The sequence below is a fragment of the Astyanax mexicanus genome, chromosome 18, assembly GCF_023375975.1.
Source record: "Astyanax mexicanus isolate ESR-SI-001 chromosome 18, AstMex3_surface, whole genome shotgun sequence".
NCBI classification, from domain to species: Eukaryota; Metazoa; Chordata; class Actinopteri; order Characiformes; family Acestrorhamphidae; genus Astyanax; species Astyanax mexicanus.
The window spans coordinates 24,018,956-24,035,673 of NC_064425.1; the positions used below are offsets into that span (position 1 = coordinate 24,018,956).

Below are 16,718 nucleotides of genomic sequence, written 5' to 3' on the forward strand. Positions count from 1 at the left end.
GCTCTGTTGATCATAGACAAGCGCTTTGTAGTTTTATGATTACAGGCTGTAATTTCTCTGCATATTTTATTATCCTCCTTTTTTCTTGTTCTTCAACAATCAGGACCACCAGAGAGCAGGCATTATTTGGGTGGTTTGTCATTTTCAGCACTGCAGAGATATGAGTGGATCAGACACAGCACAGCAGTGCTGCTGGTGTTTTTAAACACTGTGTCCACTCTCGGAACTACAAAGTTCTCATGTTTATGGGAGGTGGTCATAATGTTCTGCTTGATCAGTGTACATCCAACATACACAATATATGCACTGGGAAGGGAGATTACATATATCATGATAAGGGACTAGGCAGTATGCCTTAGTTCATTTAAAGATGTTACAAATATATATATATATATATATATATATATATATATATATATATATATATATATATATATATATATATATATATATATATATATATAGCTTAGATGATTGATTATTTTTGATCTATTCTGAAGTGCATCATTAGACAGAATATAACCACAATTTCTAGGCCAGTTATAACAATCTAATCTAATGATTTGCAGGTGAAATAAATTAGGGGATATAAGAGTGCCTGATTCTGAAGTACTTGTTTCTATACCTAAACCTGTGGTGTGTGTTGTGTTTATTCGGCTGCTTTTGGTAGCAGTATCTGCAGACGCATCTCTCTGAATCTCTCGTAAGGGTTTAAAGACTTGCCCAAATACTGCAGAAACTCAGTTGTTGCTTAGTAACCAGTGTGATTTTAGTTCATCCATAAATACTGTATATCTGAATCATCTATGCTGTAAATAAGATTGAACTTGTCTATTTGGTGGGAGGGTGCTTGTAATTTTAAATTTTGAGGATTCTAAGTAAAGTTTGCTTGTTTTTTATGTTACATCATGAGTGAGATTTGTCTGTTTGATGATGAATGAATTTACACAATCATTCAACTCAATACAGGTGGGTGATCGGTTTTTCACAATTGCAACAAAATTAGTGTTATATAATAAGTGCAATAAGATGTTTTATTTAGTATAAAAATAATGTCATATATACAGTAGAAACAAACAAACTAAGACTAATAAAACAAAATATGTGAAAAAATGTTTAGCATAAAGAGGTCTATCACAACAATTGTTCGCGACTTGTGTGATATACAGCTCTGGAAAAAATGAAGAGACCACTTCAGTTCCTGAATCAGTTTCTCTAATTTTGCTATTTATAGTTATATGTTTGAGTAAAATAAAAATTGTTGTTTTATTCTATAAACTACGGACATTTCAATAAAAATATTGTAATTTAAAGCATTTATTTGCAGAAAATAAGAAATGGCTGAAATAACAATAATGATGCAGAGCTTTCAGACCTCAAATAATGCAAAAAAAAAGTTTCTATTCATAAAGTTTTAAGAGTTCAGAAATCAATATTAGGAGAAATAACCCTGTTTTTAATCACAGTTTTCATGCAGCTTAGCATGTTCTCCACCACCAGTCTTACACACTGTTTTTGAATAACTTTGACACTCCTGGTGCAAAAATTCAAGCAGTTCAGCGTGGTTTGATGTCTTGTGATCATCAATTTATTGATGATCTCTTGGATATATTCCAGAGGTTTTCAGTTTGGTAAAATCAAAGAAACTCATCAATTTTAGATGGTCTCTATTTTTTTTCCAGAACTGTACAAAGATGTCCTCAATCATTTCTACTGACCTCAGTGTTACAAATTGTGATTGTGTATACTTAGCAAGAAAAGACCATTAAAGTAAGTGCTGGTCTTTTGCATGCTTTTATTTAATTTAAACATGTTTTTTTTGTTTATTCCAGGTATAATATCTAAATATTCTTATTAATTAAGACCTCATTACTCATTAGAGAGTGTAAATGCATTATTATGCTATTGTATTATGAATGTATTATTAATTGGTCAGAAATTATTAATATCATTTATTGGCATTATTTCTGGGACAATATATAGTCTAAACAACAGTGCGGAATATTAAGTGTCTGCATATAAACTGCAAACATAAACAGTTACACACTATTACACTATAGGTTTACTTAATAAGTAGGCAAGGTTATGCCACTAGATTCAGTACCAGCAAATTCTGGAAATGGAACATCACACCATCAGTTAAAGAAAAAAAGAGAGAGAAGGAGATACAAGCTACAAGGTCAGAATAACTGTACATGCCAGTAGGGACATGAATTTTACTGAATGAACTAAAGCATTTTTCAAAAAAGAAAGGGCCAACTATGCAAGGTGCACAAATATGATGATAAAAATTATATTAAACTTGCTTTAAATATTAATATAAAGAAATGTCTGTCATCTAATGCCTTTTGGAATCGGGCCATGTCCTACTTGTTAAATTATTAATTAATTAAGATCTTTTGACCAGGGGTGCCCAAACATTTGCATGCCAATATAACATTATAAACAAGTATTAAGCCTCAGATCTTTCTAAATTAAACCTTTAGAGTTTAGAGTGTTTGATAAATGCAAGATCAAGCTTTTTTTTTACTGCTTTAAATTCAGCATTCATTATTCTATTTATGCACAGAAGCAGACTCATTTACAGAATAATTATTGGCCCCTATGGTGGTGTTATTAGCAATATTGGCGTTTTCAAGAGAACCACATGTAAACAAGCTCACTTCTTGACTTATTTACAAGTCAGTAGGGGATTCACTGCATGCGTTCATTCAAATAAGATAATTGACTGACCTAGATGACCTTATTGATTGCTGGTGTAGCTGCACCCTTCTTCCACTAGATGGTGCTGCAGTACAACAAAATGACCCACTGTTCTGGATAGTAGCTCTTCCTGTGAGACCACAAAATGGCTTATTCTCAGCACATCCGATTTATCATGCACATCTTAATTGAAATGAATTAAATACATAGCTTGGAGCCAAGAAAAAGAAATCAGCGTATTCATATAACTTGAGGAATTTTATTTCTTCGTTTCACGTTGGTGGGTTTACATACTGATACAAATGGAAACAGCGAGTGGAAACGGCACATTTCCTTCTGCCATCTCACAGGGACAAGTGCATAAGAGATTTCATAGGATATTTCAAAAAGAAAAAAACAAAAGATTAAAAAAACACAGAATTTAACAGTACTTAATGAAACTAACGCTTAATACACCAGTTTTAGATCTAGTTTATAATCACAGAAACTCAGTATCCTGAAAACCAGCCCTGGAAAAAAAAGAGATTCAAGGCTGAGCTGAGCGGTTGCTACGCTACCCAGAATACAGGGACCGGTGCCACAAAAGTTGGAGATGAAAGTAAATGCAGGCTTTTGTCATGTGTTCCTCCTTTAAGTGGCATCGGATCTGTTCGGCCTTGCTGGCTAAACAAGCTCGGCCTCTGAGCCTGGAGCCTGCCTTCGTTACCGCAGCCAACACACACCCCAGCAACTGGTAATAACTTGACTTCTTCTAGGCCTGTTAGATGATCATTTAGCCAGTGTGGCAGCTGATCTCAGCACAGTGGGATATGATTGGCAAGAAGATTGGAAGAAAGCAAAGGAAAAAGACAGGACAGAACGGTTTGTTTAATGGAATGAAAAGCTGTTAGTTTCATATACTATATGATCTAAGTATATATGATACATATTGTTTCTATATATATATAATGTATATTACACACGATACAAAAAAATGGACTTGTCACTGAGAGATTCTGCTTAACAGACCCAGTGATTTCATGATTAATAATAATAATAAAAAAGGAATGACTTTTGTCTAATAAAGAATATAAAAGTTGCCTTATGTGGATTTGAGAAATGTATACACCATGACCAGCCATAACATTAGCACCACCTGCCTACTACTGTCTATTGAGTAGGTTCTCCACAAGTATCTCCTGTTTTACAACTGCAACTAATGCAGCATCACTAGGCAGCCAATGTGCTCGAAGGAAAGTGACGGATACCCAGCTACAATAAATCAGCTATCAGATATCTGTGCAGGCCAACATCTCAACAACAGAGAACAAGAGAATTCTCTCAGACTCTGGCTGCTAACGTCAAAGCATCACCATTTACCCACAGCAGATCTTTTTATGTCCTTTAAGTTGAGGTAGGGTCTTAAAGACGGTCACTGGTTCACTGATGAGCGTGGAACTTGAAGTAGTCTGTTTTGGTTGGCACACCCAATTTTAAACCATCTTGCTCATATCCATCCACAGAAATAGGTTTTCCTGGAACCCAAAAAGGTTGTTCTCAGCTGGAACTGAAAAATAGTAGTGTGCAACTCGTTCTGTAGATGGCATATTCTGTGATGTATCTACTGTGTTCAACTAAAACTGGTGCAAACGTGGGCTGGTTCACTGAAAAAAAATCTCCAAGGTTCTTAAATATCCAAATGGACTTGTATTGGTCAAAAGGGGCTAAAATTCTTCTTTCTTTGACAATTGCATAGCAGGGAAACCCCACAAGTCTAACCTGACAATTTTTGGAGATGTTCTGACCGTCCAGTCATCTATCCCAACACTTTAGTTCTTGTTATTTTTACTCAGATCTTTATGCTTGCTAACGTTTTTCACTTTTCTCACTTCACCAGTCAGTAGTGCTAATATTATGGTTGACCTGTGTACAGTACAGACCTATAAGCAAATAAACAATAGACAAAGTTAATGTAGCGCCAGTTACATTTCTACATTGTTCTACATTGCAGGTAGTGTAGATTTTAATTAGTTGAGACAGATGATCACATTTCCAGTGCTGAGGTGGCTTCTGTTCATTAAGTTGCTGCTTTAGTGTTATGGGAAGAGTAGGAATGGAGGAACAGCACCATGCTTTAGGGGCAGCTGTTCTAGAACTGCATAATTCTGGAGGCAGAATTGAGAATACAATACAACATGTATTGAGATAATACAACCTGGGGAATATGTGAACAATAATAAACCACTTAGGCCACTCAAAAATACATATGCCCACCCTGAACAAATTCATAAAAAAAAAAAAATGGGAAAAATGTCCAGCTTCAATCTGTGACCCATCCACTTGAATTCAAAAACATAAAAGATACACTATGCAAGATTTTGTACAGAGCAAAAGCATGTAAAATGAATAAACAGGGACTGCTTGATTAAGTATTCTGTAATTTTACAGAATGTGACTCGATTAGACCAAACTAGACCATGTAACTGGGCAGTAAAGAGCACAGGTGCCACATTCAGAATTAAGCATTTATCTAGATTTCCATCCGTCCTTATGGATTTGTCTTATGGTGATTTTCCACTGTATGGTACCTACACTACTCCACAGTACTTGACTTTACTACTAATCTCTACTCTTCTATTTTTGGTACCTCATACCTGGTTTATCTTTCCCCAACCAAGGCGTGTCACTATCGTTTTTTTTTTTTGTGGCCTTTTGGGTTGCACAAAGTGACGATTACTTTTTATATGACAAATTATAATCCCTATTCAGCTGGTCTGAAACCACAAGAGAACAGGTACTAAAAAAAGCATACCTGGTTCCATTTACTGGGTACCCAAAGTTGTCTAATGTGAAATAAGGTCAAGTAGTGATTGTACCATGCAGTGGAAAAGCACCTCTAAATTAAAGACACCTATCTCTACATGTTCAAAATCCTAAAATCTTCCATAGCACAACTTGAAATGTTAGTATACATATTTAATCAACAACATCCATACACAGAAACAACATGACTGGCTTTCAGGTGGAGGAGGAGGAGGTGAAGCCGCCTGCTCCGAGGGTGAAGACGTATGCCTGTAACGTCTCTCTATTCTAGCGACTGCAGCATGAGGAGCTGCTTGAGGACTTTCGTCTGGCTGGTTTCTCGTATCTCTCCGGCCAAGAACATCTCGTCCACCACTGTGTACACCTGAGACACAACACGAGAGAGAGAGAGAGAGAGAGAGAGAGAGAGAGAGAGAGAGAGAGAGAGAGAGAGAGAGAGAGAGAGAGAGAGAGAGAGAGAGAGAGAGAGAGAGAGCATCATCAACAGCAAGCTATAACCTACATGTCAGATACTGTACTGTACACTGCTGTATATGGACAAAAGGATTGGAATATACATACAGCTCTGGAAAAAAATTAAGAGACCACTTCAGTTTCTGAATCAGTTGCTCTGATTTTGCTATTTATAGCTATGTTTGAGTAAAAAGAACATTATTGTTTTATTCTATAAACTACAGACAACATTTCTCCCAAATTAAATTTAATTGATGGACAAACACAAAAGTAGCACATCATTGTAAAGTAGAATTATCAATACTTAGTAGAGCCACCTTTTGCTGCAATTACAGCTGCAAATCTTTTGGGGTTTGTCTCTACCAGCGGTGTGCATCTAGAGACTGAAATTTATGCCCATTCTTCTTTGCAAAATATTTCAACCTCAGCCAGGTTGGATGGAGATCGTCTGTGAGCATTCTGTGGTCCTCATGGCTGCTTCTCTGACCAGTGCTCTCCTTGCTGGATCTGTCAGTTTGGGTTGGGTGGACCATGGCCATGTCTTGGTAGGTTTGCAATTGTAGAATACTTTTTTTTTTCATCAATTTGGAGGATGGGTTATGAAAGATATATTTTTATAACCTAACCCTGCTTTAAACGTCTCCACAACTTGATCTCTGAGCTGTCTGGTGAGTTCCTTGGTCTTCATGATGATGTTTGTTCACTAGTGTTCTCCAAAACAAACCACTGAGGCCAGAACAGAAAAGGTGTTTAAATTTATACTAAGATTAAATTACACACAGCTGGACTCTATTAACTAATCAAGTGACGAATAAAGGCAGTTGATTGCACTCGATTTATTTTAGGGATTTTAGAGTAAAGGGGGCTGAATATGTTTGCATGTCACACTTTACAGATTTGTTTTATTTGATTAAAATTTTAAAAACCATATACACCGTATAATATTTGTTCCATTCCTAATTATGCGCTACCTAGTGTCAGTCTATCACTATAAGTCTTAATAAAATAAATTTAATTTTGTGTTTGAAAGGTGATAAAATGGGGAAAAAGTTAAAAGGGTATAAAAAGACTCACAATGTCTGTACCTACAAATAAAAAAATATATATATACTTTGGCAATTCATGTAACGGCCCTTGTAAACATCATTAGTCAGTGACAGATGCTGATATAATAACATATACTAAATATATATATATATTTTGTTAATCGTATCCCCTTTATTAATTTGTGTGCCTTATTATATTGTACACAATAATATCGCCAACATTTTTGAATATCGTGAACAATATTATACCCTGAAATATCGTGTCATATCACCCACCCCTAATTATCACATTAGGATACTACTTCTTTTTTTTTCATCTGTCCAATATCATTTATTTTACTTTAATACTACATATATGGAGATATTTGGAGTGCATTATTAGTATCATGACAGGATCACTGACTTCTGTTACATATCTGAGAAAATTCTTGTATTTTTTAATCTCTCTGTTAGGGGTGTACCGTATCATATCATATGTAATAATAAAATGTAATTTTAATTTTGTTGCAGTAGTGTTTTCTTAAAATATTTTTTTAATTCAGTGTTTTCCATATCGCCAAGAGTATCGCTATCGCGTAAAAATACCATTAAATAAAGTGATATTACTTCAGGGCCATATCGCCCACTCCATACATATAATACATACTGATATTGAATTATTGTATTATTATATTAACTCTGCCTCTTGCCCACCACTAATATTTGCTATGGTGCCAATAGGTTCATGTTTATCTTCTACATAGAGAGCTATTCTTTAGGCAATACTTCTCTACAGGGACTAGACAAGCTGTGTGTGTGTGAGGGTGTGTGTATGTGTTCATTTAGATGATATCTGCATCTACAGCAATTGGTAGCTATATGCACTCATTAGGAGAGGTGTCCACAAACAGAAAAACACAAACAACGCAAAGAACAAAAGCTAATAAAGGAACACAGACTATACAGACATTACATTGTATCAATGGGGCTGTAAATATTATTAATCTAATAAGAAATCTCCTCATAAGCTCATAATATCAGAAGCAGTGAGTGATGTCTGTACAATAAAACATATGAAGCACCCGTTTAGGCTCTTGCCTCGTTAGATGTGAAAAGGGTAATTATGTGTGAATGGGTTGATTTCCCCACATTGTTTTCTTTTTCTTCTTCTGTTAGGGAAGTTAACAAAGAATGCTGCTGCTGCTGCTGTTGCTGTCGTGAGTGTGGGCGCAACTTTGTTAAGATTCATTCAGTAGGCGGATTTAAAAATACATCAGGCAATTAGCAACGGAGAAGCTGGAGACAATTATCAGCAGCAACTCTTAATTGCTTATATATTTCCTTAAAGCAACCCTCCCCCATGCTAAAACGATGCTCTCTTAATTGTCCAATTGTTGTAATTATACATGAAATACCTGTTGCCATGGTACTGGAAGCCTACATGGCTAACTTGCGTTGTTCTACCTCTTGTGCTTATTAATCCCATCTCCAGCTATGGATTCATCTCTACAATTGCTCTGGCACTTCTGTAAAGGTTATGACAGCTGACAGAGCCACAAGATGTGTTACACTTACCTTATAGAAATTGAAGACCAAGTCTAACTCGCAGACATTGTGGAAATATTCGTTCAAAACCTGCAGAAAGGTGAGAATACAGCATTTAGACAGAGTGTAAGGACTATTAAGGATTATATTTTCTGTAGTAACTCATAACATGATTAGGATGCATTGTTGTAGGAACCAAAATAGGTGGATTTGCCCCCGCCATAAAAAGCACCCCCTCTCAGGAGCGTGTTTTTAATTAAAGTTTGCTAAAGTTTGCAATCATCTCTGCTTTTTTATAAGAAGACAGTTTGTACGCACTGCAGAGAGAGGGTGCTTTTCATGGCGGGGGTGCAGATTTAGGCACAACAACGGTGCCGAATTCAGCACCCCCGCCAGGAAAAGCATTCGGCACAATAGCGGTTTTACGCACGAGGTCAGTGATGAGAGCAATAAATTGCAACAATGACAATATACTGCAATAAAAATGGCTTTAGGATAATGTCTTGTTCTGATAACAGACTAGGAGGGTTTGGGTTATCTAACATTTATAATAACTGCTGCCAAAAATCTTTATGAAACAAAGTTACATTCTTGTACACACATACAGTTAATACAGTCTTATTAACTGTAATTCTGCAAATGTTGTTCTAATTCAAGGGCTATTCAGCTTCAGTAAGATTCACTAACCAAACTAATAGGGTTATGTAAAATCCACAAGTTTGTTTATAATGTGCAAACAATAAAAACAGTGCAAATATATGCATTCTCTGATCAGCTCACAGAGTATGACTCGTCATTATTTGATCAATATTTTACATGCAAAAACTCTAATTACTCAGATAAATGGTTTTAAATAATGTGCTTAGGTGTCTATAACTTCTGCACAGTACTGCATATGCAGGTGAAAACAACAGATAAATAACCCACTTATTTTTTTCCTTATATAAAATAATTATATATATAATAAAATAATTTATTATAATAACTAATGTAATCTTCTAAGCATTCTTAAAGTTGCTACACATTTTACACTTTCAACTTAAAAAAAAAAGTAGGTTAAAGGTTCTTCTCAGCCCAAATGTGACGTTAACAAATAGCTGATGACCTCTTAGGAGCAACATGCTGGACACTGGACTGTACACTCACTTCCTTTACACAATCATATTGAGCATGTCACTATGTGTGGAGCGAGTTATGGGGCCAGGCTGATATGGAGGGGGGCTGTGTACAGTGCTGGACAGAGGAAGTCCCAGCATTCCAGGTCAGAGTGCTCTTGAACTGCTAAGCACTGGAATCCCTCACTGCCACATTCCGCCTGTCCCTCATACAGCACTCGAAACGAGTTAACATTTAACACTGATAGGGCTGAACAGGGTCAATCTATTTTATATTCATTGTTATTCATTGTTGCGATAGGATTTTCTGCCAGTCAGTCTGTGAAGCTGCTTATATTTATACTTTTGAATCGTGGCATACCATATGTCTGTCCTTGTTACAAGAGCATAATACAAAGTATTTCAGCATGAAAGCAGGTATTTGTAATTTGTGACACAGTCCTAAATTATTAGTACATCTCATGCCATTTATAACAAACCAAACCGCGTGAAAATCGGGTAAAAATCGAGTATCGAGTTGTAATTAGTATAATGTGTATTAAACACCTTTCTCAGTACAAATAAATGCACTGGGGGTGCATGGTTGTAGCAGCTGGCTGCTACGCCAGGAGGCAGGCTATGCAGCTTCTCTCTCTCTCTCTCTCTCTATATATATATATATATATATATATATATATATATATATATATATATATATATATATATATACACAAAATCACTGGATCTTGGAAAGCTGCAGGAGAACAGCGTGGGTAATTACACAAAGGTTAGTACTCTTCACCATGTTTTACTACACCCAAAGTCCATTTTACAAGTTTTAAGATCTCCTTTAAATGTTTAGTTTCTTGGTTTTATACACCTCTGGCAATGGGAGTGATTGAAACCTGAGTGAAATTATTTGGATATGTGATCAAATACTTTTGGCAATATAGTGGATCAACCAAAATGCAAGATTACAGTTTGAAACAGTTAGGAACCCAGTTTGTAACATAAAATAAAGAACTTGTGTCTTGTATAAACAAAAAACAAATGTCAGATCTCAGAATTTTAACTGTCAATACATTATATTACTTAGCGTTTAGCGGACACTTTAGCAATAGGGGACATAAAAGTCCAAGGCAAAAAAGGAGGCCGAAGAAGAATAGAGGGATAGGGGAGGAAAGGAGGGGAAGAAGGGAATGAGGTTAGATGTAATTAGTTTCTAAAGCACTGCTACTATGAGCAGGAGGTCGCAGGTTCGAACCCCAGCTTATGCAGCTTTGCCATCAAGCTGCTGGCACTCAGAGGGACCAAATTGGCCCTGCTCCCTCTGGGTGGGTAGATGGCTCTCTCCCCACATCACTCCTAGGGTGATGTCCACAGCACAGGGCGTATGTGAGCTGATGTATCGGAACCGAGTCGCTGCGCTTTCCTCCCAGCGCGCTGGCTGCTCGGTAATACTGCATCAGCAGCAGCTCGAAAAGAAGTGGTGGCTGACTTCACATGTATCGGAGGAAACGTGTTAGTTTTCACCCTCCTGGTGCGTTGGGGCATAGGGGGAGTCCTAATGAGTGGGTCGGGTAATTGGCAGTGTAAGTTGGGGAGAAAACGGGAAAAATTTTAGAAAAAAAAAAGTAGTTAGGTTGTTAGAGGTGTTAGGAGAGTAAGTGCTCTTTGAAGAGCTCTGTCTTCAGAAGTTTATTAAAGATAGCGAGGGACGCTCCTGATCTGGTAGTGGAAGGTAGTTTGCTTTGTGCAACAGAGATAGATATATGGTGGAAGAGTATTAAAAGGGCAGTGATAGTAATAAAATTAATAACATCAGTATGAATGTTGTGCTCAGTAACAAATCTCTTATATATATATATATATATATATATATATATATATATATATATATATATATATATATATATATATATATATATATATATATATATATATAAAATTATATATATAAAGAAGATCTAAACAATATAGTGAGGAGTATTTTTAGATTGAAAAGTTTACCTCCACAAAGTTATGAATACCCTCCAGGTAAGCCAGGTTATTGTCCGTGACGTCCACGCAAATACAGAAGTACAAACCAGCATACCGTCTGTAAATGATCTTGAAGTTCCTAAACTGTAGAATAGAAAGAAAAGAAAAACAAAAATGAGATTACGAGACCCTTACTTCAACCATGTGCACATTTACACTTATTTTTTAAGAAGACATCTTATTTATACACTCACTGTATGTTTTGAGATATCAGCTCATTCAGCATTTTATCCTGGCATCAAGTGCATTAATAGAGAGTTTACTGTAATTATTGGGATCAGATTCTAGTGTTGGAGGACTGTCTGCATCACAAACAATATTTTCACCCCTACTCATCACAAAAGTACTGGAAAAAACTTCATTATTCTAGAGAACAAAACTGCAGAGCTCTTCAGGGTTCATTAGCCAAAACTCACCATATTCAATATATTCAATGCTAATGTTTATATATAAATATATATGTCGGAAAGCCGGTTCATTTCCATTTTAAATGATGAAGGAAACACCCTGCATAATGGTATAAAATGGACTTAACACCCATTTATCTTTTTTTTCCTCTATACTGTTGCAGTTGAATCTAGAAGAACATGAACAAACTAAGGGAAAAACAGGCTAAAGCAGTTAACAGGAAACTGTGTACCTCTACAAAGTTGGTGTGCTTGGCATCACGGACAGTGACCACTGCATGCACCTCCTCAATGAGCTTCTGTTTCTCGTCATCATCAAACTGCATGTACCACTTGGCCAGTCTGGTCTTCCCTGCTCGGTTCTGGATGAGGATGAAGCGAATCTGCGAAGAGGAAAGGAAATGAATTGCAGGGCTTTTGTGCAGGTCATTGTGTTTCAGCACATTGAAAGGGCTTCCGACTGCTATTTTTCAGCAGGATAATGCTTGCCTATACACAGGAAGAGTATCCCAGGAATATCTCCGCCAGGACGCAAAACTTCATAAATTTTATTTGGAACGCACTTTACATTTACACCAATCTCAAAAGTGCTACATCGCAGAAGAATCATTATAAAAACATCATTATAAAATCTAAAAACTACAATAAAGCATCTATTTACTTTATTAGAGCATCAACAATCATACGTTCCGCTTAAAAGAAGAATTTTTGGTCCATTTTTTTTAAGCTCCTTCTCGACTGTGGAGCGCTCTGACGGTCAGGGAGAGAATTCCAAAAGCGAGGAGCATTATAGCATTATAACAGAGAGACCAGATTCCCCAGTATAACTTTAGAAACAAATGTAACATTTATCTGCCATATATGTTAGCTTTCAAAGCGAGCTACTGTGTGCAAACGATTAGATGAAAAGTGTCTCCTAAAAATTTGGTTTTGCATATATTTAGCTAACTGGTCCTTACAGAAGACTGCTATTTAATATAACACAATTTACATAAAATAATAAATATATTAATAATATTAGATTCTGCTATTTAAATGCATTTTAATGAACAACAGTTATTTTATATCACATTCTGTCAGCACTTCATCCAATTAAACAGTATTTTATTTGTATTTTTCTTTTACATTCTCGGTACTGAAATGGCTGTAGAGTTGGGCCAGTGTTCAATAAGTACTGATGATACCCTCTATATGCTTATTGTCAATGTGATAAGAACATTTATCATGATGAATATGATGATGCCACAATAAAATATTGATACAGCTCTGGGAAAAATGAAAGAGCACTTAAAAATGATGAGTTTTTTAAATTTGATTTTACCAAATTAAAAAACCTCTGGAATGTTATCAAGAGAAAGATGGACAATCACAATCAATTAAACCAAGCTGAACTGCTTAAATTTTTGCACAAGAAGTGGCATTAAGTTATCTAAAAGCAGTATGTAAGACTGGTGGAGGAGAACATGCCAATATGCATGAAAACTGTGGGTTATTGCACCAAATATTGATTTCTGAACTCTTAAAACTTTATGAATATGAACTTGTTTTCTTTGCATTATTTGAGGTCTGAAAGCTCTGCATCTTTATTTTTATTTCAGCCATTTCTCATTTTCTGCAAATAAATGCTCTAAATTACAATATTTTTATTTGGAATTTGGAAGAAATGTTGTCCGTTGTTTAATAAAATAACAATGTTCATTTTACTCAGACATATACCTACACATAGCAATCAGAGGAACTGATTCACAAACTGAAGTGGTCTCTTAATGTGTTCCAGAGCTGTATGTTGTTGAAACATGAGAAATTTGCTTCTCGCCATTGGTGTCTCAAATAAGGAGCAATATACAACTAATTTACACATAGCACATAGCTAAGACACAATAAAGCTACAATAAACACTTCAACGAATAAATAATAACCTAGGCCATTCAATGTTCATTGTACTACTTATAGACACAAATACAAGACGGAAAGTCATTTAAACCAATCATACTGGAAAACATACTGTGTCAAATCTGTCACTTAAGTTACAGGTTAATGTGTATTAATGTAAGCTTATATAACTAGCTACCCTAGCTACATCTATCTAGCTAGGTTATATGCTGGCACACTAGGAATTTGGCTCTGGCGGTACTTTACTTTAGCAGTAAAAGTACAACTGATTTAAATACACCACACATATTTTACAGATAACCTAGCTAGTTAGCCAATACGCAATAAAGCGTTACAACACACACATCATGCAAGAAATAAGTTACCAAGCATTAACTAGGTTAGCTAAACTAGCTAGGCCATTCAATGCACATATTAAGCTACTATTTACAGATAAACATGGAAACAATATGAAAAAGTAATTTAACCAAAACATACTGGAGAACTAACATAACTACAAACCTGTTACTGAGCAATAACGTTAGTTAAACTAGTCAACGCTAGCTAGATAGCTACCCTAGTTACAGTTAACGTTATCTAGCTAAATCTATCTTGCTAGCTTAGCTAGCAATCTTGTAGCTACGTGTGCTAACAGAGATTCAGTCATTATTAAACCAAAAATATCATGCTCGGCATTTTGTTTGCTACTGGTTCATGTGAACAGTGATCGCCTTAGTTGTAAAAAGCTTATAGACCTTACCCAGCTTTATGTTTAATCTGATATACCACTGCGTTAAGATACATTAGCTAGTATATTAGCAGTATAGCTAGTTAGCTAGCTGTAGCTAATGTCAGATATCCGGCAACTAGCGTTAATACTACCGAATAAACACAGTCCATATCAGACTCACCATCGCGCTGCAGATATAGAGACAGGTGAGGAATCACTGAGCGGACGGTTATGAATAAATGTTTCTAATGAAGCTCCGGGAACATCTAAACTCAAACATATAATTAAAATAAGAAGATCTCTACGGGCTGCTCCTTATTTTCCTGCCTACGGTACTACAGGAAAAGGACGCTCCAGAATCATGGGCAATGTAGTTTTCTAAACACGGTCAGAGTACAGCAGTGAAAGCGGGGGAGTTTGATTATAAACTACAAGTACCGTCTCGCATCGAAGCATGTGCGTTAAATTGAGTGACGCAGAGATTACGTAGGATCATGTGAGTTTTCATTTTTACGTAAAAAAATATTTAAAATCTTTTTTTTTTTCCAGTGAGCATTTAACAATGTAAATGGCAAATTACTTTTTTAATGAATGAACAATGCCAAGAAAAATAAAATGTCATAAAATATATTTTTAAATCATATATTATTATTTATTGTTGTGTCATTTTCTCTGTTCTCGTGGATGTCTAGTATTATTTCTGTCTATTAAAGCTATCAACAACAACTTACAAATTAATGATTAATTATCTATTATGGTCAATTAATTTAGCTGCTTTATATATAAACACACTCTCATTACATGTTTCTACATATTTCTTTATTTAATTAATTTTCTACATTGTATATTCATATAAACGACATGAAAACAATTAGAGGGACACATATAAAATTACGTAGTAAAATAAAAAAAGGGTTGTCCTCCACAATCCCAGATGGGAAAATAAAAAAGGAGCTTGTCTAGGCCATAAAGCCTTGCTACTGGACAAAAAAAAAATAGCGGTGTTCTAAAACATTTGGCCAGTAATGTATATACAGGGGGTCCTGTCATTAAAATAATTGACAGATTTCAGAATGACATGACATGAGAATGGTACAATAAGCAAACTAATAATAATAAAAAACATAAATAATAATAAATATACACCTTTAGTCAACCCCCTCAGTTTTTCTGTTTGTTTTTGCAGGTAGAGAGATTATCTTGTTTATACTGCTGGTCATGGTCCAGACAGTAAATGGGGAGTTGGGGTTTCTGATTGCACAACTGTGAGAGAGAAAAATGCAGAAGCTCTTGGGAATAAGAAATATTTCAGCTGCAAACATGAAGTTGGAGCAGCGGCTGCTCATAACGTCTTGTTTTTGCTGCAGTGGTGTTTTTGTAGGATCTGCTGTTTTGGAATGGGTTTTCAGTGCTTGATGTCTGTGATCTCAGAGCTGTGTGACTCATACGGTGCCCATAATTCACATCTAAGTCTCGCTTCCTTCAGTGCTTTAAAGGTCCTGTGACTGTATGTTCTCAGCAGGATGCTTTATGAGCTAGTAATGTAATGCTGTAATGCTAGATTTATTCATACTGATTACTCTATCTATCTCTGCTGTTAATGAAGCTGGATTAAATGTCACAGTAATGCAGTGAACCACAATGTTGAAATGTATTGTGATGTTAAGAACTCAGCTTGATACTTTACATACTCAGAAGCTGTGCTCTTAATGAGTTTCCACAAATGTGTTTAGAAGAAGTTTAGTCTTTTATATATATATATATTTTTTTTTCATTTTAACCATATTTAATGTGCTTGTGTTGGTCACAGATGTAACCCATCGATAGAAGATGGAATGCACACATAGACACTAGACACACACACACACACATAAAATGATATGGTGAGCACATGTACTCCACGCTGTGGTCACCCGGAGAGCAGAGAGGGTTAAGGGTCTTGTTCAGGGGCCCAACAGTTGGCAGCTTGTCGAAGGGGAGTATTGAACCTGCCATTGATGACCCTGTCATTAATAATCTGGCGTTTGAACCTCTGAGTCACCACTAC

At 35.8% G+C, this 16,718-nt stretch overlaps 1 protein-coding gene across 1 annotated transcript; it reads right to left on the reverse strand.

The window, feature by feature from the left end:
- Window positions 1-2,942: 2,942 nt before the first annotated feature.
- On the reverse strand, window positions 2,943-15,023 carry ap2s1 (adaptor related protein complex 2 subunit sigma 1). Its single transcript, XM_007260899.4, has 5 exons — window positions 14,853-15,023; window positions 12,303-12,452; window positions 11,633-11,746; window positions 8,559-8,618; window positions 2,943-5,869 (listed from the first exon to the last, which is right to left on the reverse strand). Exons 1-5 carry the CDS (start codon window positions 14,853-14,855, stop codon window positions 5,768-5,770), a joined length of 429 nt encoding a protein of 142 aa, XP_007260961.1. The 5' UTR covers window positions 14,856-15,023; the 3' UTR covers window positions 2,943-5,767.
- Between the last annotated feature and the right edge of the window lie 1,695 nt (window positions 15,024-16,718).